Raw genomic sequence first — 25,635 nt, 5'->3', positions numbered from 1 at the left:
ATCAGTCCCTCACACCCCTCAGCTGCCCTCCTAGCCATGGCTGCCTATCGTAGGAGGCTTGAGGTAGGTAGTTTTCTCAGTTACTCTTTTTCCTTGCCAGTAATGCATTTTGCTGTTGACATTATGCCAATATGTGTAAGTTTTTGAAACCAAGCTGTAACCACTGTCATTTAGTAAATTGTTATCTGAGGTTACAGTTTTTGGTAATTTTTAAAAGTTAATCTCCTAATTCAGGGTGCCTCAATGGAAAGAGTGTAAAGTCAGTAATGTAATTTTTGCTGTGCTAAAATCTGTTCTTTTATTATCTATAACTCAGGATATAAACTGGCACCATCTAAAGAAGAAAGTACTGGTAAGCTTTTTTGCAGTTCACTGTTACAGGATGGGGGGATGTGGAGCCTATTATGGTGCCCCTGTTTACTGGATGGAGAGACACAAATGAAGTATCCATCCAGGAACCAAACCTTCACTCTCTTCCCCATGCCTCACTGTGGCGAGACACTAGCTACTATAAGGGAACATCAGTTCACCACATGGGATGGTGCTACAGAGGTGATTGATGGGTCTGCTCAACCAGACAGACTGGGGTTACAATTACTACGATGTTACAGGATGATGAAAGACTTGGAACTAAATGTCTGATATTAAAAAAAGATGAAGCAATGGATGGTACAGGACTCTAAAGTAACAGGAGATAACTAGAAACCAAATTCCAGGTAGTTTTATAAGATCATCCATAATCTATTGCAAACTACCTCAGTTGTGAGGAACCAACCAAGCTCATGCTTCCCAGTCAGTGATTATTAAATAGAGTACATGTACTGTAATTCTTTTTTTGTTCATGGAAACAGAAAGCTGTGTAATCACAAAAGATGACTAAGTGTAGGAAAGTGGAGATGCATAGAATCTCAGGTGGATGGAATAGCCATTTGGTTTTATAATATGGTACTGTATTTTTGTCTGAGTACTGAAACAGAAAGTCACTACCGTACATCATCATAGGTGACTGTAATTTATAGGAAGGTAGAGATGCTAAGAATCTCAATTGAATTGGATGGCTTCATTTCATTATGTATGACAGAAATGGAATTTTTTCGTAACAGTAAAAATATTGTTTATTTAATGTCTAAAAATCTTGTGTATATATATATATATATATATATATATATATGTATTATATATGGAGCCTTTGTGGTACAGTGGTAAAGTATGCGTTTTCGTACACTGAAGAACGAAGGTTCGCGCCCCGCCAGGGTAATAAACTTTGGGAGTGTTCTTCAGGCCACGTACTGCATTGGCAGACACAAGGGGTGCTGTGGTTGAACCAGTGTTGCATACTATAAAGAATGCTTGCGTCCAGTCGGCTTGCGTGGGCTGATTACACTTGGTTCACAGACTACACACACATCCAAAGCCACTCCAACACTACAGTTACACTTACAAACACTTCTCACCCTACATACAATCTCTGCTAGACACCCTAAGCCACTTAGTAGAGATGCATTGGCTGTATCATCCCCACTTCGGTTGGGATAGGCCGGTCCTGCAATGGACACTCAAATGGCTGATGAGATGAGATATATATATATATATATATATATATATATACAGTATATAGATGTATGTCTATATATATCTATATGCAGTGTAATTTCGAATTTCGATGGGCATAGGTACCTAAAAATCACCATAAAGTTCAAATCATCGAAATTTAAACTGAACTTCTTTTGGGAAAAATTAGTTTGGGTCCGGGGCCTCCAAACCTAACTGCATAAAATCATGATTTTTTGGCCACACCTTCTGTAAACTTTATGAACTATAATTATGGTTAAGTAACTGTAGTTCTGCATTGTATTGCCATACTGTTAGCAAGTGTATATCACCTTGTCAGCAAGTGTATACTTGGTGTATTTCTGCCTTTCCTATATTGCCATTTTCCCTTTGGCTGCGTCCATGTTTTGACGAATTATCTGACGGTGAATTGTCTTGGAACCATATCTTTGTATGCTTCACATATGAATGAATGATGTTGATTTTCATTCTCTTCTTGACACATGTCACATACTAGGGTAGGCTCACTTTTTCTTATAATTTTCCTTCGCTTCTAGCATTTTGGTTCGCATCAGAAATATTATCTTTGCTTGTTTTGGTTGGAGTCTGGCCCTGAGAGCATCGAAAAACATGAATTTGCATCAAAAAGTGAGGTAGGTGGACCACTCCAAAACGTATCGAATTCTAAACTGTTGATATTCGAAACTCCGCTGTACATACAGTATATATATATATATATATATATATATATATATATATATATATACACCGGTACTGTATATACATATACCAGTGGTAAAATGTGCGTTCTTGTACACTGAAGAATGAGGGTTCATGCCCTGCCAGGGTGATAAACTTTGAGAGCGTTCTTCAGGCCACATACCGTACTGCATTGGCGGACACAAGGGGTGCTGTGGTTGAACCAGTGTCGCATACTATAAAGTATGCTTGCACCCAGTTGGCATGCACAGGCTGATTACACTTGGTTCACAGACTACACACACATCCAAAGCCACTCCAACACTACAATTACACTCACAAGCACTTTTAACCCGACATACAATCTCTACTAGACAGCCTAAGCCACTTGGTAGAGATACATTGGCTGTATCGTCCCCACTTCGGGCGGGATAGGCTGGTCCTGCAGTGGACACTCAAACGGCTGATGAGATAATCGTTTCGTTTCGTTTCGTTTTTAAAGGCTCCAACATGCTTGCATGTGTCGGCCTTGGTCACCTAATGGCGGCTCTCCATGCTGCACAATCCATTGCAGCCTCCCTGTTCAATCCCTTAACCCTAAGGTCACACTTAATGACCTCGTCCCATGTCTTTCTCGGTCTACCCCTCATAACCCCACCCCCAATATTAACACTTCTTACCTTCCTCACCCAATTATCATCCCCCATCCTCTCCACATGTCCAAACCATCTCAATCTACCTCTCCTCATCACAACACCAATACACTCCAGTCCCATCCTACCTCTCAACTCTTCCATTGTAAACCCAGCCCCTCCAGGCCTTGGACGCAGGGACGCACTGCACATCCACCTAATCATTGTCATTTCTGTACGTCTGAGCTGGCGAATGTCTTCCTCCTTATATATATATATATATATATATATATATATACTGTATATATATATGTATGTATGTATATATATATATATATATATATATATATATACTGTATATATATATGTATGTATGTATGTATGTATAAACTGTACGTACAGTATACATATACCTGTATATACAACAGAAAGCCCTTTACAACACTGGGTGGTAACCATATAACCAAATTATGGCGCTTGGTGGTTTAGTGGGTAATTAAGGCACTCCAGTCAGATTGAGCCTGTGTAAGATTACATCCAAAGGGTGGCTGGGGTTTATTACTCACATCATGTCACTCAGGGATGAGTGAGACTTGTCACTCTTATCTTAAATGCCTAGCCCTGGGCTCCTATGCTTCTCATGGAGCAACACAGGATTAGATGATGAATGAATGAATATATGCATGTGGGATTTTGTCCCTTTTTGTCTTTGAGGTACAGTACATGTATATGTCTAAAACTTAAAAGTAGGTTTCGGTAGTGGTAGGTGGTGGTGACTATCATCCACTCACTTGATGTAGTGCTGCCTACTTCTTCCTTAGTCATTATCATTATTTTTCTGTGCCTGCCCTCCTCTCTTCCTATATCTCCCATCTTTCCTGTCAGTTCTTATTGCTTTTCTTTCCTTTACAGGTGGCTTTACATTGAGTGACAAGCCAGTTGGTTTCCTGTAAGCCAAGAAACCATTTACAACACTGAGTGGTAACCATATAACCAAACCATACTTGCTACCTACATGTCAACAAGTGGGTTGGTGGAGGATTAGTGTCCCTCCCTGTAAAACAAATAACTCAAAGTCAAATGGCCACCTCTTACAGGATTATGGAGTCTGGCAATAGATAAATAGATAGGTTTTGGTAGCTACTTAAGCTATATGGCCATGTGTAATGATTGGTGTAATTCTCATTGTATTTTTCATAGTATATATACAGGTGTTGCGAGAGCCTGCATGCAATTCAGTACTGTATATTTTTTGGTGCAGGTGCTGGTAGTACTGCTGCTGACACTTGTGCCTCGCCCAGGCCCCCTGCTGCCCCGCCCACCATGCATTCGAGAGAAGGCATCACTTGTCAGGAAGCTTGTCAACAAGGTCCTTACACTTCTTCTGAACTACTTAATAAGTTAAAGTTTTATAACACAAAGCCTTGCAAAATTTTTTTCTAGTAAAAACCATATTTTCATGTACCATTGTAGATTTCATATCACAGTTACTAAAAGCAGTAGACAAGGACTGAAACTATATAAAATTGTGTATTGGAGCTAATATGGGAGGTTCTGATTTACTCACATAGGTTTAATGGAAGACTGACTCACTGAATAATGGCCATGTTTGTAATTCATGCCATCCTCTAATGATGTGTGTGTATGTGGATACCAGCGATGGGTGCCAGTTTTGGAGCGTTATGGGGTCTCACTACCACTGGAGTGTCCACTACATGCTGCACGAGATGTTTTTGCACAGCAAGAAGCAGCCAAGATACATGCACCACCACAGTGGACATGTGGCTTGTGTGGCAAATCATTTTACCATGAAGCTCATCTGGACAGACATCTTGACAACCGCCATGAGAACTACCTCAATACTGTAAGATGGATAACAGTGTATTTTTCGATACTGTACACATTGTGGTACATTATGCAGCTAATGTTTGTGAACTTTAATTTTTGGAAATCTGTACAGTGATCCCATGGTTATTTATAATGCACTTGGTTTTAGCAGTTTCTGTTGTTACTGCAAGAAGAAAATATGCTCTCTTGCAATAATAGTGCATTATTTGGCTAAAAATAATGTTGTCATATGCATCAGCTGGTTTCTCCTGATGATGATTATTCAGTGTCTGTGGTTTCTGATGGCTTTCAGGGATTCAAAGATGAGACCCTACTCGAGGAGTTGATCCCTGGTGGCTGAGACCACTAACTCTTCACCCCCTATCCTTGGAATACCTTAACTCAAACCCATCTCAAGTTTCTGTATGATACAATTTTCTTTCTTATTGTGCCCTTTTCATCACTTTCCACAAACCTAACCATACCTGTGTGTGTTTCTGGTATTTGCCATAACTGTGCATTTATTTAGTGGGTCTAAATTGTCATAAAAGGGAAAATTTGGGCTTGCACTTAGTGTTCCTGGTACCAGTCAGGATTAATCACGTAGGTCTTCTGTATCCATTATTGCATAATTCCAGTATCATGTGCCGTGTTAGGTACTAATTATGTACAATAATCAAGGGATCAGTGTATTGTGTGCCTGTGGAGTTTATTCCATCCATCCATCCATCATCCAATCCTACATTGCCTCATGAGGAGTGTAGGAGCCTGGGGCTAGGCAGGTTGGTCTTGACATTTAAGATGAGAGTGACCAGCCTCACTCATCCCTGAATGACATTATGTGAGCAAGAAACCCCAACCACCCCTTGGATATAAATCTTCATTGGCTCAGTCCGAATGGAGTTAATTTATTAATGGGAAATAATTTCCCACAGAATTCCCCTGCTGGCACTATTTGTGAGAATCATAAAAGTGAATGTTCATGCATGTTGTCATGCCCACATTAGTCATTGTACTGTATTTCCTGTACACCTGTTCATAACCAGTATTACAGTAGCTGTCTGTTATTAAGCATGGCTGATAAATTCTTACATCTGAATTGACACAAGTAGTTAGGTGGTGATAAGAATACCTCAGCAAAGTGTCGGTCTTATTTCAGCTTTTTGAAGAACAGAGACAAGTACCGAGGCAAGTAGGGTAGCTATTTTTTTTTTAATTTTCGTTTTTATTTTTTTTATTTTAGGGAGAGGATGCTGTGTGCCTGGCTGACTTCTGTGATGTGATGCGGTGTGAAGTGCTGCTGGAACGCATGCGAGACTTTGATGATACTCCACCTTCACCAACTGCACTCGACCTCTGGCACCAGCCCCTACTCCTTACCTCACCTGCCCTTCATCATGCGCAGTCACACTCTGGTATGGTTGCTGTTGTATGATTGCTTCACATTACAAAATTTAATAAGATTATACTCAATACAAACACCAGAGTTTACACCAGAGATTGCTCACCTCTTAAAACAGCCTGACCTACTCAAACACACTCCCCTTCCCGGACACACAAGAAATGATCATAAGGTTCCAGCAGTTAAATATTGAAATTGACAGCAAAATTAGCCCAAAGGAAACAAAAGAGTAAACTTTTGTAGAACACTCAGTCACTCCATACACCCCTCTCAGCACCTGCAAGGCACTTAATCCTTGCTGAGCTGCAAATCTCATAAGTGGCACAGTAAAGATCTGTATAGGCCAAGGTTCAAGCCTCATAGGAGGTACACCTTACATTGGCTATTAAACAGTGGCCCAAGGGAGGTAAACTAGCTACCTTACAAAGAGTTAGCCAGGCAGGGTTTAATGGTATCACTAGATTACAGACAAGCTCTCCAACACCGACGCTGGCAAAGGCTAGTGGTATCACTAAATTATAAGCAAGTACTCCAAGACTGATGCTGCCATAACCTCCAACACCCAACTTATTCCATCATACAGAGAACAAGCTGACATACTCATACTTCACTGCTCAAAAAGTCACCTTACACTAACATGCACCGAGTCTGAAAAACAGTCTTGTCTGCATAGGCAGTCCTTTTTACCTGACCACAACCCCCTTCACACACATAGAACAAAACAGACCCTGCCATGCACTCATGCCTCCCCCACCCACACCAGCAGCCTAGGTATAATCAGTTGTATATGATAATTATGTAGTGTGGTATTTTAACTAATAACAGTAATAATAAATATTATAACAATAATAACAGTAAATAGGTTGCAGTGAAATTGCCCCATCAGGTAAGGTAATTTTGCCACGAGACACTTTAAAAAAAAAAGTCTGTGGCATAGGCCTTTTTTTTTTTTTTTTTTTTTTTTTTTTTTGAATACGATTATAGGTACAGTATCTGTACCAGAAGGGCTCAATGTATAGGTAAAGCAATAAAAATGTCAGTATTCTATATGTGGCAGTTAATATTTAGCAAAACCACCATTCAAGGTAAAATTACCCTGTTTTGGCCTATTAAAACAATTGAAAAATGGTTTAAGGAATTTGGGGAAAAAAAGATTCCTAGAAAAGTTAATACCCCAAGATTTCCATAAGAAATCCATGATTTCTTCCCTGTAACTCCAATCCACCTTTAGGTGGGAAAAAAGGGTGGGATGATGATGATGATGATGATGATGATGATGATGATTAGCCCTAAACAAGATACAGTTTTTGAGACTAGTACTGTATTATTCAGTTGTAGAGTTGAGAGCAAGGATGGAGTGTATTTGTGCTGTGATGAATAGGGGTAGATTGAGATGGTTTGAGCACATGAAGAGGATGGAGGATGACTGCTGGGTGTGTAAAGTGAGAAGTGTGAACATTGAGAGTAGGGATGTGAGAGACAGACTTAAAAAGCCCTGGGATGAGGTCATAGAATGTGACGTCAGGGACAAGGGACTGAATAGGAAGGTTCCCAGAGATCGAGCCATGTGGAGTCACCATTAGGTGACCAAGGCTGACGCGTGCAAGCATGTTGGAGCCTTTATAAACAATGCAGACAATAATGTAATATCATTATGATAAAGTATTTTTGGGGCATAGTCTTTATTCAACCAAGCAGCTGCATTCATGACCGTATAAAATTATTTTATGCTCATGTGCATTTACATTGAGTACTCATCTCGTCATAGTCATAGGCCCCTACACTGCTGTACTGATAGAACAATTATGGTAAAGTTTAGATGGGAGATGCAGTAAATAGCAATAGATAACAGTTTTGTTGCTGAAATGGCATTAGATCGTAAGTACTTGATTGTACTATAGATTCTGTTTTTCAGATCAAGCAGTGGAGCGAGCATTACCTCGGAGCCTGATGCGGTCATCTCATCCGTCCCAACCATGGTACCAGTGGACCCGCCAGCCACGCCTGCGCCATTCTAGTGCACCCCATTCCACCCCTCCTGCTCCTCCAACACCCATCTCATCTGCTGATTTGTCTGGGCATTCAGATGAAGGGGAAGGGAGAGGGGAGATGAATGACCAAGGGGGTACAGGAAACTGTGATGAAGAAGGCAACTGTTTACCAGTGCCTGAGGACCCTAACAGTAAGTAACATGATAAAGATCCTTACACACACAGGTTTTATTACAGACATAGTATCCATCCATCCATCATCCAATCCTACATTGCCCCAAGAGGAGCGTAGGAGCCCGGGGCTGGGCAGTTGGTCTCAACATTTAAGATGAGAGTGACCAGCCTCACTCATCCCTGAGTGGCATTACATGAGCAATCAACCCCAACCACCCCTTGGATATAAACCTTCACCAGCTCAATCCGACGAGTGCAATAATTACCCACTAAACCACCAGGTGCCAAAATTTGGTTATATGGTTACCACCCAGCATAGTAAATGGTTTCCTGGTGTACAGTATCATAAAAGAAATACAGATCATTACAGTGGATGTTGGAGTGTCCCTAGTGATAAAACAGAGTGTGGAAGTTGCCTGTACTATCGTCAAAAGTGAAATGGCTGTAAATTAATTGTCAGAAAGGAGCATGTGAATTTCATAAAAAAACAGAAAAACAAGGAAGTTTGGGAACATTGCCACATCTGCTTTCAAATTTCATTTAGCTTTTAAACAAACTTCCCTACTCATTCACCGAACCTTGTAACTCCCATGTGTCTTGTCTTAATATGAGAATATCATCAGCAAACAGTAATACATTAATTATAGACCATTTCTGTCCCTCACCTTTCTCACTAGGAACACTTCTACATCCACTGCCTTGTCTTATATTTGTTTTGTACAACCATGGAAACAATGTATTGTAGCTATTCTATCAAAATAAATGCAGGGCATGTGACATGATAATTTACACCTATGTACATGCTGATGTGGATGTATTAGAAAGCATTAAGAGAACTAATTTGAGATGGTTTGATCATGTGGCAAGGATGGTGAATGGGAGACTGACCAAAAGAGTGTGGCCTATGTGAGTGAGGTGGAGGTGAGGAAAGGAAAAGGGGAGTGGGAAGCTGAGGATGAAGTGGAAGGATGGGGCAGGGGGAAAGACTGACCAATAGAGTGTATGTGTGAGGTGGAGGTGAGGAGAGGGAAAGGGGAGGGGGAGGCTGAGACTGAGGTGGAAGGATGGGGTTGGGAGTTATATGAGAAAGCTGGGTTTTAGTTGGAGAGATGACAGCTTGATGATAGAGGACAGGGTGACATAGAGGCAATTCATTTGTGGCTACCTGCTACAGGTTTTAAAGCATCTGGCTTTAATACTGTAGATAGATATACTTGATGCAGGAGCGATTACTGTCACTTTGTTGACTTGATTTATTTATATATTTTTATTTTATTTTTTTATTTTTTTTCCTAGGCTATGAGGTCACACGCTAGAATTTGATTGTGAAGGGGAACATGAGATAGTTAAGAATTGGGACCACTGCTATATCTCTTAAGTAATTTTCTTTTTTTGAATAAGGATTATAGAGTTCATCACTTCTTTCTTGGATACAGTGACCATCTCAAGATGTACCCATAGTGCTACCATGGTTATGTGTCATGGTGGTTATCACCACTTTCTTTAGATGCCAGGTAGCTGACTGTTAGAGGGAAGAGTTGAAGTACCAGTAATGTTAAAGGTTGCCACTCGTATTTCGGTAACATTCTTGGTATGTGGTGACAGATGAGAGTGATCATGTGACGGGAGGGCCTCGAGAATTGCCTCTTCATCCACTACACTCTTGGCATGACACCTGTAATGAGGAGCACCTTGCTGAACTGAGAGTTAAGTGTCAGGTATGTGCTAAGCTGCTACAGTACTTAGCGACCGTACTTCCTTACTGTACTTCATAGTTCACTATACTGAATCTTCCTTATTTTCGGTATTAGCAACTAAAACAATTGTGAATTAGAATGCTTTAAAAATTAAGGGAACCATGATGCAGTCAGTTGATTCTTTAACTTTGCATTGACTTATATATCAGTGTTTATTAATTTTTTTTATAATGATTATGAATTATATATAAAAGGGTGGTATTTAAGATAAAATGAAGGATATGCCCTGAATATACTATTACTGGATATATCATAGAGGGATATTCAATGGCATACTGAACTTGTTTTTTTCAGCAACTGATTCAACAGTGTATTGGAGGTCTCCTGCTTAACCTTACACTGGAACAGTTCAAGGAGGTTGAGGGTAAGGCATCATAGACCTGCAAAGTTGCACACAAATATCCTTGTTATTGATACATTTAGGATATACATTTTTTCAGACATTTTCGGTCATAGCCCTACTGCAGGATAATATATTCCTGTAGCATAATATAGAAGCAAGTTTAACAGTGGAACTATGCACTAGTATGTTGCAGGTTTTTCATTAACAAGAGGTGGTGTCCAAGCACCTAAGGGAGTAGAGATGTGTGTAAAGTCTTTGCAGTGGTGTGGAGCTGCCCAAGGAATTGAATGTTGTTAAATACTTTTTGTTTTCCTCCCATAACACCAAGTATCATGTGGCAAAAATGCTATTGTCAGTGCCAATACACAGATCTAATGAGATACCACTAACATAACTTCATTTACATCACAATCCAACTTTATGTATTGCACACTGTCATTGACACCTCTGAGTACATATACATCCCACACCAAACAAGCTGCTCTCCCTTCTTCCCACACATCACCTGTTGTTCACCCACATTCAACCACTGCCTGGCAGATGGAACCAGAATTCTCTTCATATCACTTGCCCTTCTTTATCACCATTTGAATGCACTCCAAACCAGAATGGTCACACACCACATACACAATCTACACAAGAAGGCAAATGGGACAAAATGCACCAGAGAAACAACAATACAGTGTGTGAAAAACACACCCATAACCAGGCTTGACAAACATATTAAATTTAACACCCTCATAAGGTAGAAAAGCACCACATTCCACAAAACAATACACAACAGCCCAAATTTTACACAAGAGACAGCTTACCTTATCAAACACTGTGACTTTCTTACACACAACTCCCCTCCCCCCACACACACAAAACATTATCACAAGGCTTCAGTTTAAACAACAAAAGGGTCAAAAATTATCTCAAGGAAAACAAAATTGGAAGGCCATTGTGGCAACACTCATCTACTCTGCAGACCCATCTCACCTACATAAAACAATCGTATCACTAAATCACATCCAAGACACACTGCCATCACTTCCAACACCCAGTAGTACATCCCGTCTTACAAAGAGCAATCAGACACACTCATGCAACATTATGCAGATAAAAGTCACAGTATGCCAGTATGCTCTGAATCAGGAAAACAATCTCCTCTGCCTAGGCAGTCCCTTCCACTTGACCATAACATAATCTCTTTTGCTCCAGAACAGACATGTAAGATTATCTGTGTCAAGGAAACGAAGAACTCTACAAACTCAGAGTCAGATGTCATCAGCAACCTACACCTGCAACATGAAAGGCCATATGGCATCCAGGCCCTCACAAACAGCAGCAACCACTCATATGCACATTGTGGCCATGTAGCCTAGAACAGTCATCAATATTCTTAAGCTAGACAAGCTCCTAAGACACCCTTCTTTGTATAGACCCATAACACTACAGGTGTTTAGCATGCCATCCAGGAAAACTTACTGCCTAATTCTTAACAGTCACACATCATGTTCCCCTTGCCTCCTCAACATGGCTTTAGAGCACTACGCTCCACAAACGCCCTACTAACCAACCTCACACCACTTATCAGACAGCATCAGCTTTGTGCAATGAACACTTCTTACAGCAATAGAAGTAGAGCCTTTGATTCTATACCCAGAAAAACTGACCACCAGTATTTACGAAACAAATGTGGAGAACAAAACAAAATGCTGGCTTGCCAGCTACTTACCTGGTAGACAAGCTCATGTTACACAATCATTGCAAATCATGGTAAACACAAAACTTCTCTAACAGAGTTCTATGGGGCTTTGTTCTTTCACCCACAGTTTTCACTCCAGTACATGCATGATTCCTTCACTCTAACTGCCCACAAACATTGCATCGTACGAGCAGTCACAACAATAAATTTTTCACTCTCTCCTTCCTCCTCTTGGATTAAACTTAGGAAGTGACATTGCACTGGTTATAATAGCAGTCGAATCCCGGCTGGGACAGGGAACAGTTTGAGGATTTGAATTTCATTAAGGCATACATTTGAACGACCAGAAGACCTGCTGACATCGTAAAAATACCTCCCACTAATAACAATATGCCAGTCCTGTATGAGGCAGCCCTAGGATGTATTCAGTATGGATGGGGGGTGTTAATGCCAAGGTGGTAATATGTGGAAGGTACATAGTATATGGGAGGACTGCTGGGCCTTAGGAATGGACTGTGAAGTCTATGTTCAGAGTTGGAAAAAAAAAAAAAAAAAAAAATCAGGTCATCTTGATTCATGTTCTCAGTGTGATAAAAGAACTGTGCTCTATCTCTTAGCATATCATTTAAGTGTGGCAGATTAAGGCTAATGATGATTATAATGAAGTACCATTTAACATGCAGTCTGTAGTCATCAGAGCTAAAAAGAACTAATAACTACAATACTCCAAGTCTAAGCTTTGCAGAATAAAAGTCTTAGATCTGCATATCATGATTCCTCCTTATGCAGGAGCACTGAGTCGGGCAGTATGCTGGTATCTCACATGTGAGCGGTACTGGGAGGCTGGCACAATGGAACCTCCCGAATTCCCATGGGGCCTTCTTACTGCACTTGTTCTTCTCCTTACACTTGGCGTCTCGTTAGCCTACTACATCGTCTGGGTTCTCTGCGAGTAAGTACATTTTCACCCTTTTCTGGGTTTTCATGTGCAATTTTATGCATTTGTTTGATTATGTTTGTATATAGTTAAAGCACTGTGCACTAAGCAGTTTATCATATTATGCTTCACAACTCTCTTATGTTTACACTGGATTTCCACCTTTACTTTTGATATTTAAGGTCTCAGCAGAACTAGAAAAGGATGGGTGAGAAATCCAACGCCCTCAAGCCATCATTCATGTTTAATACTGGTGTAAAGGAGATTGAAGGCCATTATTTTTTTGATCCAGTTCATCACTGGTGTAAGGGAGATCAGAGGTTAATCCATCCATCCATCATCCAATTCTATGCTGCCCCGTAAGAGCCTGGGGCTAGACAAATTGATCCTGGCATTTAAGATGAGAGTGACCAGCCTCACTCATCCCTGAGTGGCATTGTGTGAGCAATAAACCGCAACCATCCCTTGGATATAAACTTACATAGGCTAAGTCCGATTGGGGCACCTTAATTACCCACTAAACCACCAATGCCATAATTTGGTTATAAGGTTACTAATTTTTGTTATCCAGTTCATAGCCATTGTTTATTAAGAAGGGGCACCATTTTAATTCCTCAACGCCTCTTTCCTCCACATTCTTTTATGAACCACAGGTTTAATTGTGTAGCTATGAAGAGCTATTGTAGAACAGTTGCAAGAAATAATAAAAGGAGGAGGAGAAGAGGGATGTGGAGGAAGAGGAAGTGAAGAAGGTTTAGGAGGAAGAGGAAGTAAGAGCTGAGAAGCAGAGCCAGAGGAAACGGAAGGGAAATGGAGGAAAAATTGCAGAGGGTTTCTAATTTACATCTTTGCAAGAAAGTTAAAGCTGTGAAAGTTTTAGACTTGTATAGTTCTGTCATTAGACTATATGTATATATATATATATATATATATATATATATATATATATATACCAGTATATAATACTGTATATATATGTAGAGAGAGAGAGAGAGAGAGAGATCATCATCATCATCATCATCATCATCATCATCATCATCATCGTCCTCCAAACCTTTTTTCCCATCCTGGGGCAAGGTGAGGAGTAGCAACATCCAAACAGCCTGAGTTTTCCCAATTCAATGGGACATGCTTCTATTCACTCATCATTCAAGCCCACAGAATCATGGCTCCATCAGATAGGCCAAAAAGAATTTCACCACATTCTGTAGCTTCACACATACCTATCTGACAGAGTCAATCCAAACGTTGTCACGTTAAAAGGGGAGCCAAATCCCTGGTTATGCACTTCTCCGCACAAAGTTCATCCAGCCAGCTCAGTCTGTTGTCAGTCCCCTAACCTCACCAACTTCCATACCTCTCTTCCTCACACACTCAATCACCATATCCCTCCACCTTCTTCTTGGCCTACCTTGCCTCCTCCCACCTTCAATTCGCTCAGATATACCTTTTTCACCACTATATTGTCATCCATTCTCTCCACATCACCAAACCATCTGTACACACTCTTTGATTCTGGTGTCCACAGACTTCCTTACTCTTTCATGAATCACATTATGCCATATCCTATCCTCTCTCTGTACTCCACATACATTCCTCAGCAGTCTCAGCTCCACTACTCTCCCTCTTGACTTTTCATTTTCATGCCACACCATAGTCTCACATCCGCATGTTAAAGTTGGCACTAACACTCCCTGTAAGCCTCACACAACTGCAACACTCAAGCCTTTGTGTCATATCAGGGCCCTCATAGCACCAGCTACTTTCCTTCCTTTTGTCACTCTACTTTCAAATTCCTTTGCACCTGTTCCTCTCTTTTCTCTCACTGTACCCAGGCATTTGAACTCTCTTACCAATTCCAGTCTCTCCTCATTCTCTCTGACATCACACTGGGAGTCACCTTCTCAGTAACCATCAATTTACTCCTTTCTACTTTTACTCTCAAGGCACAATTCTCACAGACATCTACAAAACTATGCACTAGTCTGCGAACCTCTTGTCCGTTATTTGCAAGTAGCACTACATCATCAGCATACAACAAATTTGAGATATTCAATCCATCACCATTCATTACCAGTGCTATCCCTCTCTCCATTACTCATGTTTTTACTTCTCTTATCAACCCATCCATATATATATATATATATATATATATATATATATTGAATAATCATGGGGACATCACACAACCTTTTTGCATGCCCACATTGATTGTGAACCAAATACTTAGATGCCCATATACCCTTTTATATGCTTTACTACATTTTCGTTTTCACTTTTGAAGGCTCCAACATGCTTGCATGCATCGGTCTTGGTCAGTCTTGGTCACCTAATGGCAGCTCTCCATGTTGCTCGATCTCTGGCAGCTTCCCTATTTAGTCCCTTAATCCTGAGATTACACTCAGTGACTTCGTCCCGTTTTTTTTCGGTCTACCTCTCACTACTCTACCCCCAATATTAACACTTCTTACTCTTTGCACGCAGTTTTTGTCTCCCATCCTTTTCACTTGCCCAAACCATCTCAATCCACATCTTATCACAACACCAATACACTCCAGTACCATCCTACTTCTCAACTCTTCCATCATAAACCTAGCCCGCCAAGGCTTGCACTCAAGGATGCACAGCACATCCTCCCATCATTGCCATTTCTGTATGTTTGAGCCTGCGATTATCCTCTTCCTTTACTGCCCAGGTCTCTTTACCATTCAGCATTACACTCCTAACACATGCCACATACAAAGATCCCATAGCACAGAGGGAGAGCCCTTTCCATGTCAGGAGAGGCAACAGCTCCCTGAATTTCTTCCAACCACTTCTCACTCTAGTGACAGACCTAGCTCCTGCCCCACCTCCAGCACATAACATGTCTCCCAAATAACAAAACTCTTCCACACACTGAAGATACTCACCACCAAGTTCAATCCTTTCACACAAAGCAATATCCACATGCTCTCTCTGACACACTGCACACATGAAATCAGCATTATCTTGCAGTCTACCTCTAATACCACTGTATCTCTTATGCACCCACTTTTCACAAACACTGCACAAGATGGAGTTACTTCCCATGCCCTTGTGACAAATCGCACATGGCCTCTCTCCCTCTTCTTTGACAGTACCGTTCCCAGCTCTAGATACGATCACTTTTGTTTTATCTGCATTTACTCTTAAGCCCTTGTGCCCCATACCATCTCTCCACTTCCTCAATCTTTCCTTCACCTCACTTTTATTCTCTGCAACCAACACCTCACTTTTATTTTCTGCAACCAACACCAAATCATCAGCATACATCTCCCACGGGGGTCCATTTCTGAACTCATGTGAAAGGGTTTCAAGTACCGTGATGAACAACAAGAGGCAGAAGACTGACCCCGGTTGCACACCAACATTCATGGGAAAATCATCACTTAAATCTCCATTCACCCCTGCTTGGGTGTGAGCACCCACATACATGGCTATAATGACCCTAACCAGCCACTCCTCGATCGCAAGCTTTCTCATTGCCCACCTCACCACCTCTCCAGGGACTCTGTCAAAGGCCATTTCCAAATCAACAAAAACAAAGTACAGTTCTTGTTTCTTTCCTATATATTTTTTGAAAAGCTGTCAAATAATGAATATGGCATCAGTGGTACCCTTGCCTGACATAAACCCAAACTGCATCTCATCAGTATTCACTCTTTCTCTAATCATACCTTCAAGAACTTTCTTCATTGCCTTCATTATCAGATCAAAAAGTTTTATGCCTCCTTAATTTCCTCTTTCCAGGGCATCACCCTTCCCCTTGTATACATTTACAATTACACTCTTCAACCAGTAATCTGAGACAACACACTCATATATAATTGTATTTATCAGGTCAGTGACTAACCTCACTCCTCCTGAGGCTTTCAGCATTTCAGCAGTCATCCCAGACACACCTGCTGCCTTCCCCACCTGCATCCTGCCTATTGCCCTGCTCCCAGTAATAGCGTCAATTAAATGCTAAGGGCCAAACACTGGATCTACTGGCTCTAAACCTTCCCTGTCCCAGTCAAACTCCTCATTCAACAACCGGCTGCATTGCTTTCTCCATATGTCTTTAATATCCCCACTGTTCACAACAACCCTTCCTTCATCATTCTTCACTCACTGCTCACCTATGATATCCCTATTGCCCCTCTTCTTCTGATCTGGCACCTTGAAAATCATATTCCTTCCTTCCACATGATTTAGGTTATCAAGTAAAAGTCTCTGTGACTCAGACTTCATCCTGTAAACCTCTTTTCCAGCCCTATGCTTGGCAGCCAAGTAGTCCTCTTTGTTACCACTCTTTTTCCATTCCTGGAAAAGCCTTTTTTATCCTTAGTGCAGCTTCTACACTCTTGTCCCACCACCGAGCCACTCTGTGTTATGGTCGGCCTTTTGTCCATCCACATACTGAATCAGTAACTTTCAAGAGGTTGGTCATGAGGGCTCTGTACTGTTCATTAACACTTCCCTCCAGGTCTCCCTGTTTCTCTCTGTTCACCCACCACTCCTCATCTCACTACCATTATAAAAACTCATGACAGTACCTAGCAGCTTACCATCTACACTGTACATATGCAAAACCTTCCACAATCCTTCTTTGTCTGCTTTGTCATATGCTTTTTTCCAGATCCATGAATACCATTAACACTTTATAGTCCTTCTCACATGCCTTCTCTACCATTGCAAATATTTGATTCACACATACTCTGCCACTCCTAAAGTCATCCTGTTTGTCACTCACTAGGACTTCTGATCTCTCTCTCGAACTTTCTCTATAATAATTCTTCCATATACCTTCCCTACCATACTCAGTAGACTTATGCCACAATAATTTTTGCACACATTTACTCACCTTTATTTTTGTACATGGGTATAATGACAGCCTTTTTCCACTCTGCTGGCAGTTTCACTCATCCCTGCCATCTTACATCTCTCCAACAAGCATTTCATTCTGCTTTCTCCACGACACTTAATCATCTCTGCATACACCTCATCAGCTCCAGCTGCATTCCCATTTTTCAGCTGCTTCACAGCTTTCTTCACCTCTGCGAGTGTCACGTTTCCTGGCAACGCGTTCTTTCTCTGTACTTCCCCAAAGCCAATCATTTTAACAGTTGCTTTGCTCTCTCCATTCCCAATCATCAGACTTTCAAAATATTCTTTCCATTTGGTCCTTACTTCATCCCCATGGGTTAATAATCTACCATTTGCATCCTTCACTTTTTCATGTTGCTTATATATATATATATATATATATATATATATATATATATACCAGTGTATATATTGTATATATACATAAGTATATATTTATATATATATATATATATATATATATATATATATATACCAGTAAATATACTGTATATATATATATATATATATATATATATTCATCCATCCATCCATCATCGAATCCTGTGTCGCCCCATAAGGAGTGTAGGAACCCAGGTCTAGGCAAGTTGGTCCTGACATTTAAAATGGGAGTGACCAGCCTCACTCATCCCTGAGTGGCATTACGTGAGCAATATACCCCAACCACCTCTTGGATATAAACTTACGTAGACTCAATCCGATTGGAGCACTTTAATTACCCACGAAATCACCAGGTGCCATAATTTGGTTGTATGGTTACTACCCAGCATACTAAATGGTTGCCTGGTGTACAGGAAACCATTTGGCTTGTCACTCAGTGTGGAGCCACCCATAGGCAGAAGGAAGAAGAAAGAATGAAGGAAAGAAAGACAGAAGAGGGAGTGTAAAGCCACCCAGAGGCAGAAAAAAGAGGAAAGTATATATATATATATCGTTTTCATTTTTAAAGGCTCCAACATGCTTGCATGTGTCGGCCTTGGTCACCTAATGGCGGCTCTCCATGCTGCACGATCCATTGCAGCCTCCCTGTTCAGTCCCTTAACCCTAAGGTCACACTTAATGACCTCGTCCCATGTCTTTCTCGGTCTACCCCTCATAACCCCACCCCCAATATTAACACTTCTCACCTTCCTCACCCAACTATCATCCCCCATCCTCTCCACATGTCCAAACCACCTCAATCTACCTCTCCTCATCACAACACCAATACACTCCAGTCCCATCCTACCTCTCAACTCTTCCATTGTAAACCCAGCCCCTCCAGGCCTTGGACGCAGGGACGCACTGCACATCCACCTAATCATTGTCATTTCTGTACGTCTGAGCCGGCGAATGTCTTCCTCCTTCACTGCCCAGGTCTCACTGCCATACAGCATTACACTCCTAACACACGCTGCATACAAAGACCCCTTAGCACATAGGGAGAGCCCCCTCAATGTCAGGAGAGGCAAGAGCTCCCTGAACTTCTTCCAACCACTTCTCACCCTAGCCACAGAGCTAGCTCCAGCCCCACCTCCAGCACACAACATGTCTCCTAAATAACAAAACTCTTCCACACACTCAAGAGATTCACCAGCAAGCTCAATTCTTTCACGTCTGACGATCTCCACCTGCTCACCCCGGCACGCCGTACACATAAAATCAGCATTATCTCGCAGTCTACCTCTGATACCACTACATCTCTTATGCACCCATTTATAACACACACCGCACAAGATGGAATTACTTCCCACGCCCTTGTGGCAAACTGCACATGGCCACTCTCCCTCGTCTTTGACAGTACCGCCACCAACCCTAGATATCATCACTTTTGTTTTATCTGCATTTACCCTTAAACCCTTTTGCCCCATACCATCTCTCCACTTCCTAAACCTTTCCTCCGCCTCCCTTTCATTCTCTGCAATCAACACCAAATCATCAGCATACAACAACTCCCACGGGAGTCCGTTTCTAAAGTCACGTGAAAGGGCTTCAAGTACCATGATAAACAACATGGGACTCAAGACTGACCCCTGATGCACACCAACATTCACGGAAAACTCATCACTCAAATCTCCATTCACTCTCACCTGGGTGTGAGCACCCACATACATGGCCATAACCACCCTAACCAGCCACTCCTCCAAGCCAAGCTTTCTCATTGCGCACTTCACCACCTGTCTAGGGACTCTGTCAAAGGCCTTTTCCAAATCAACAAAAACAAAATAAAGATCCCTTCTCCTACCAATATATTTTTCCTGAAGCTGTCGAACAATGAATATGGCATCAGTGGTCCCCCTACCTGGCATAAACCCAAACTGCATCTCATCAATATTCACTCTTTCTCTAATCATACCTTCTAAAACTCTCTCCATTACCTTCATTATCTGATCTAAAAGCTTTATACCTCTGTAATTCCCTCTTTCCAGGGCATCACCCTTCCCTTTATACACATTTACAATTACACTCTTCAGCCAATCATCTGGGACAACACACTCATAAATAATCCTATTTATCAGGTCAGTGACTAAACTCACCCCTATATCGCCTGAGGCCTTCAACATTTCGGCAGTCAACCCAGACACACCTGCTGCCTTCCCCACCCTCATCCTGCCTATTGCCTCACTCACAGTAGCAGTATCAATCAAAGGCCAAGGGCCAGACACTGGATCTGCTGGCTCCAAACCTTCCCTGTCCCAGTCAAACTCCTCATTCAACAACCGGTTATAATGCTCTCTCCATGCATCTTTAATATCCTCACTGTTCACCACTACCCTTCCTTCATCATTCTTCACACACTGCTCACCTATGATATCCCGATTATCCCTCTTCACCTGACCTGCCACCCTAAATATATTTTTCCTTTCCCCATGATTTAGGTTATCAAGTAATTGTCTCTGTGACTCAGACTTTGCCCTGTATACCTCTCTCCTAGCCCTACGCTTGGCAGCCAAATATTCCTCTTTGCTACCACCCTTCTTCCATTCCCGGAAAAGCCTTCTTTTCTCCTTAATTGCAGCTTCTACACCCTCATCCCACCACCAAGTTACTTTATGTCTTGGTGGTCCTCTTGTCCAGCCGCATGTTACATCAGTAACTCTCAAGAAATTGTTCTTGAGGGCTCTGTACTGTTCATTAACGCCTCTGTCTACAGCTCCCTGTTCAACCACCACTCTCCTCAACTCGCTATAGAAGGCATCCCTTACTACTTGGTTTTTCAGCTTCCATATTTTCCTCCTAGGTACATAAGTCCTCTTTTTCATCATTTGTTCTTTAAGCACCATATCACAAATCAATTGTTTGTGCTGCTGCACACACTCCTCACTTCCTATAACTTTAACATCCCTCACTAACCTCCTATCGGCCCTCCTAACCAGAAAATAATCTATCTGACTGCTATTTCCCCCAGACTCATACGTAATTAACCTACTGTCTCCTTTCCTAAAATATGTGTTGCACACAATCATGTCCGTTGCCTCCCCAAACTCGAGTATCCTTTCCCCTTCTGCATTCCTTAGACCATATGCACATCCCCCATGCACTCCTTCATAACCTTGGGCTGCTTCACCTACATGACCATTTAAGTCCCCTCCCAAAATCACTATCTCATCATCCCGCATACCACCCACTACACGTATTAAATCATCCCAAAATCTATCTTTCTCTGATTCATCCAATCCTGCCTGTGGAGCATATGCTGATATAATCACAGCTATCTTTCTTCCCAACAGAATTTTCACAACCAATATCCTATCGCTTACTCTCAAAACATTCATAACATATTCCACCCATTTCTCCGCAACCATCACACCAACACCTCCATATCCGTCTGTCCTCCCCTGCCAAAACAACTTATAGCAACAGTCCTTCCCAACAATCTTTCTGGCTGATCCACCCCTGTACCAGACTTCCTGCAAACACGCCACGTCCACCCACCTCCTACTGAATGCCTTAACGACTTCCCCTGCTCTTCCCCTCAAACTTCCCACATTCCATGAACCCACCCTCATCCCCATGGGTGATTTACTGTCCTCAGGCTTGCTTTGAAACCTTTTTTGTTTTGTCATCTTCAGTATTAATAAATGGGGACAGACACAGCACAGGTCCCACTCACCGCACAATCCCAGGTCCAGGCAATGGGATTGGGACCCCTAGCCCACCAGCTTACCAGTGGCTGTGGTAGTGGCCTCGGGGCACCCTGCCAGGACAGCTGCAGGGACACCCTCCAAGTGCGTCTTGGCACTGCAACTATCCCGCCATTATACACCCACTGATAGGGCAGCCTCCTGGGATGCTACTCCCAGGTTCGGGCCCCTCTCTATTGGGCGGAAGCGGCAGCCTGGGAACCGCAATGCCCTGTACCCTCTAGCACAGGCCCGAGCCCCATCTCGCCCTGGACCCATGATCTATGCCGGCAGAACCCCCACCACGCCTCCCCCCAGAAGTCCGCCACTAGGTAGCGGGGGCAAAGTTTTCTGGCCGCATGCCCTTGCTGGCGCCAACCCCTGTAACATAGTGGGATACGTTGTGTGAAATGTAAAGTGCATGTGGTGTAGTGCATAGATAGTTAGAGGAAATGTTTGGGAGAGTATGCTGGTCTACTCTCCATGTTACTGTCACACTGAAAAGGTCAGCAAAGGGGGATGGTTAGATAGCTAGTGAAACAGGAGCTCCAGCTCTCCCTATCACCAGCATTCCCATTCCCCTCGGGAGTACTACCCTGTTCGGCCCGTGCTATATATATAGATAGATATAGATATAAATATAGATAGATAAATAGAGATACTGTATATTTATATATATACTGTACATATATATTATATATAGATAGATAGATATAGATATAGAGAGATAGACAGATAGATAATTTATATATATATATATATAAATGGTTTCCTGTGCACCAGGAAACCATTTACTACGCTGGGTGGTAACCATATAACCAAATTTTGGCGCCTGGTGGTTTAGTGGGTAATTATTGTGCTCCAATCGAATTAAGCCGGTGAAGGTTTATATCCAAGGGGTTGTTGGGGCTGATTGCTCATGTAATGCCACTCAGGGATGAGTGAGGCTGGTCACTCTCATCTTAAATGCCGGGACCAACTGCCTAGCCCCGGGCTCCTACGCTCCTCATGGGGCAATGTAGGATTGGATGATGGATGGTTGGATGGATATATATATATATATATATATCCATCCATCCATCCATCATCCAATCCTATATATATATATATATATATATATATATATATATATATATATATATATATATATCCATCCATCCATCATCCAATCCTACATTGCCCCATGAGGAGCGTAGGAGCCCAGGGCTAGGCAATTGGTCCCGACATTTAAGATGAAATATATATATATATATATATACTATCTATCTATCTATCTATTTCCAGACGCCATAATCCCGTACGGGGTGGCCATTTGACTCTGAGTTACTTGTTTTACAGGGAGGGGCACTAACCCTCCACAAACCCACTTGACACGTAGGGAGCACGTATGGTTTGGTTATATGGTTACCACCCAGCGTTGTAAATGGTTTCTTGGCTTACAGGAAACCATTTGGCTTGTCACTCAATGTAAAGCCACCTGTAATGGAAAGAAAAGCATTAAGTAGTGACAGGAAAGATGGGAGAAATAGGAAGAGAGGATGGCAGGCACAGAAAAAGAATGATAAAGGCTAAGGAAGAAGTAGGCAGCACTACATCAAGTGAGTGGATGATGGTCGCCGCCACCTACCACTATATATATATACACATACAGTAAAACCTCGATTTAACGGACTTCAGTAGACCAGTATTCGCTTTTATTGGACTCGAGGAGCTACCGGACTAAATTCCTATGTATCGGAAAAAGTCTGATGAAGCCAGAAGCAGTCCGGACTGCCTGACCACTTTAGCTATGTTCACCACAATAAGGTAAATAAAAGACATGTTTATCAGTGTACAGTACAGTATTATTATATATATTATACCATTTGATTAATGTAGTGAAGTTATAACACAGTACAGTACCACAATGGTAGTCAAAACAGTTTAAAAACTATACATGTGATCTGGACTAATGTCTGATATATTGGAAAAAGTCCGGATTAGCAGGGGGAAGTCCGGATGTCGAGTTCATCGGAATTTCACATTTTTCGGAATGTTTTGAGCATCAATTAGTACGTTATAGTGAGGTGTTACCATATATATATATATATACAGTATATATATATATATAGTGGTAGGTGGGGGCGCTCACCATCCACTCACTCGATGTAGTGCTGCTGTCAGGTGTCTGCCCTTTCCTCTCCTCCATCCTTCTTTCCTTCCATCCTCTTCTGTCTTACATTCCTTCATTCTATCCTTGTCCTTCTGCCTACGGGTAACTTTACACTCCCTTTTCTGTCTTTCCTTCCTTCATTCTGTCCTCTTCCTTCTGCCTGTGGGTGACTCTGGACCGTGTGACAAGCCAAATGGTTTCCTGTACACCAGGAAACCATTTACTACGCTGGGTGGTAACCATATAAGCAAATTTTGGCATCTGGTGGTTTAGTGGGTAATTATTGCGTTCCAATCGGATTGAGCCGGTGAAGGTTTATATCCAAGGGGTGGTTGGGATTGATTGCTCATGCAATGCCACTCAGGGATGAGTGAGGCTGGTCATTCTCATCTTAAATGTCAGGACCAACTGCCAAGCCCCGGGCTCCTACGCTTCTCATGGGGCAATGTTTTTTTTCATTCATTCATTGCCAGACACCATGTATCCCAGACGGGGTGGGCAATGGCTTAGAGTTAATTGTTTTACAGGGAGGGGCACTAATCCTCCACCAACCCCACTTGACACGTAGGGATGCCAACAGCATCTGGTGTTCCCAGGCGGTCACCCATCCAAGTACTAACCAGACCCAACGTTGCTTAATAGATAGATAGATAGATAGATATGTACAGTATATACAGTATATATTAAACACTGAAATAAGTTGAACATAGTGGTGGGAGATTTTATATCTTGTTTTTGAGGAAAATGTAATAATCCAAATAGCATTTATTTTTCTGCACAATATAAATATTTTTCAGTATTTGAGATGGGATTCTGGTGGAAAAACAAAAAGAAGTCTGTGTAGGTATCTGTTTTTCAAATTAGGGTTTGTTTCATTGTACCATATTTGTTTACTGTGATGTCCAACACCACACCCTTGCCATCATGTGTGGTAGTGACATTGAGCCCTTGGGTACAGGTCACAGGATGGTGGAGGAAGTAGCCCAAGCAGTTCAGGTGAGGGTGGCATCATTGGAGGCTCAGCAAATGTGCCTCCCCAAGTCCGGACAACTAAGGTGAGACATGCACCAGCCAATGAGTCTGAGAGTGAGTGCAGGGATTCTGGCTTCAATGAGGGTCCACTCTATCCTGATGCGAGTGATGCCAGCCACGTGTACAGTGACTATGATGGGCAGTCCTACCGTTCTCGTCACTACTCTGAGGATTCTCGTCTTTCCTATGCCCCAGAGGATTACTCCAACCCTCACAAGTACTACATGACAGAAGAGCGCATGTTTAATTATGCCACCACTTTCATGCCCAACTATGAACAGAGACGTCTTCGCCGGAACCGCTATAATTACCTGGATGACTATGACAACTACTCAGACTTTCGTGAGCCTGACAAGTACTATGACACATCTAGTCTCAGTCGTGAGCACAGTGACAGCTTCATATATGTCTCTTACCCACCTGATGTTAAAAAAAGATTTAATGAAAATAGGTGA

The 25,635-nt window shown here is 41.9% G+C and overlaps 1 protein-coding gene across 1 annotated transcript; it reads left to right on the top strand.

Annotated features, from left to right (window-relative positions):
• Positions 1 to 36: 36 nt before the first annotated feature.
• On the top strand, positions 37 to 25,635 carry LOC145409199 (uncharacterized). The gene is made up of 9 exons (XM_080279690.1): positions 37 to 63; positions 4,144 to 4,251; positions 4,540 to 4,746; positions 5,953 to 6,124; positions 8,027 to 8,293; positions 9,882 to 9,994; positions 10,328 to 10,397; positions 12,856 to 13,018; positions 25,107 to 25,635. The coding sequence occupies exons 1-9, from the start codon at positions 37 to 39 to the stop codon at positions 25,633 to 25,635; spliced, it is 1,656 nt and encodes a 551-aa protein (XP_080135816.1).

The sequence above is a fragment of the Coenobita brevimanus genome, chromosome 80, assembly GCF_032717465.1.
Source record: "Coenobita brevimanus isolate Jiangsu-jjx chromosome 80, ASM3271746v2, whole genome shotgun sequence".
NCBI lineage: Eukaryota > Metazoa > Arthropoda > Malacostraca > Decapoda > Coenobitidae > Coenobita > Coenobita brevimanus.
Note: the sequence above shows the minus strand (reverse complement) of the source record. Positions and strands in the feature narration are given on the sequence as shown.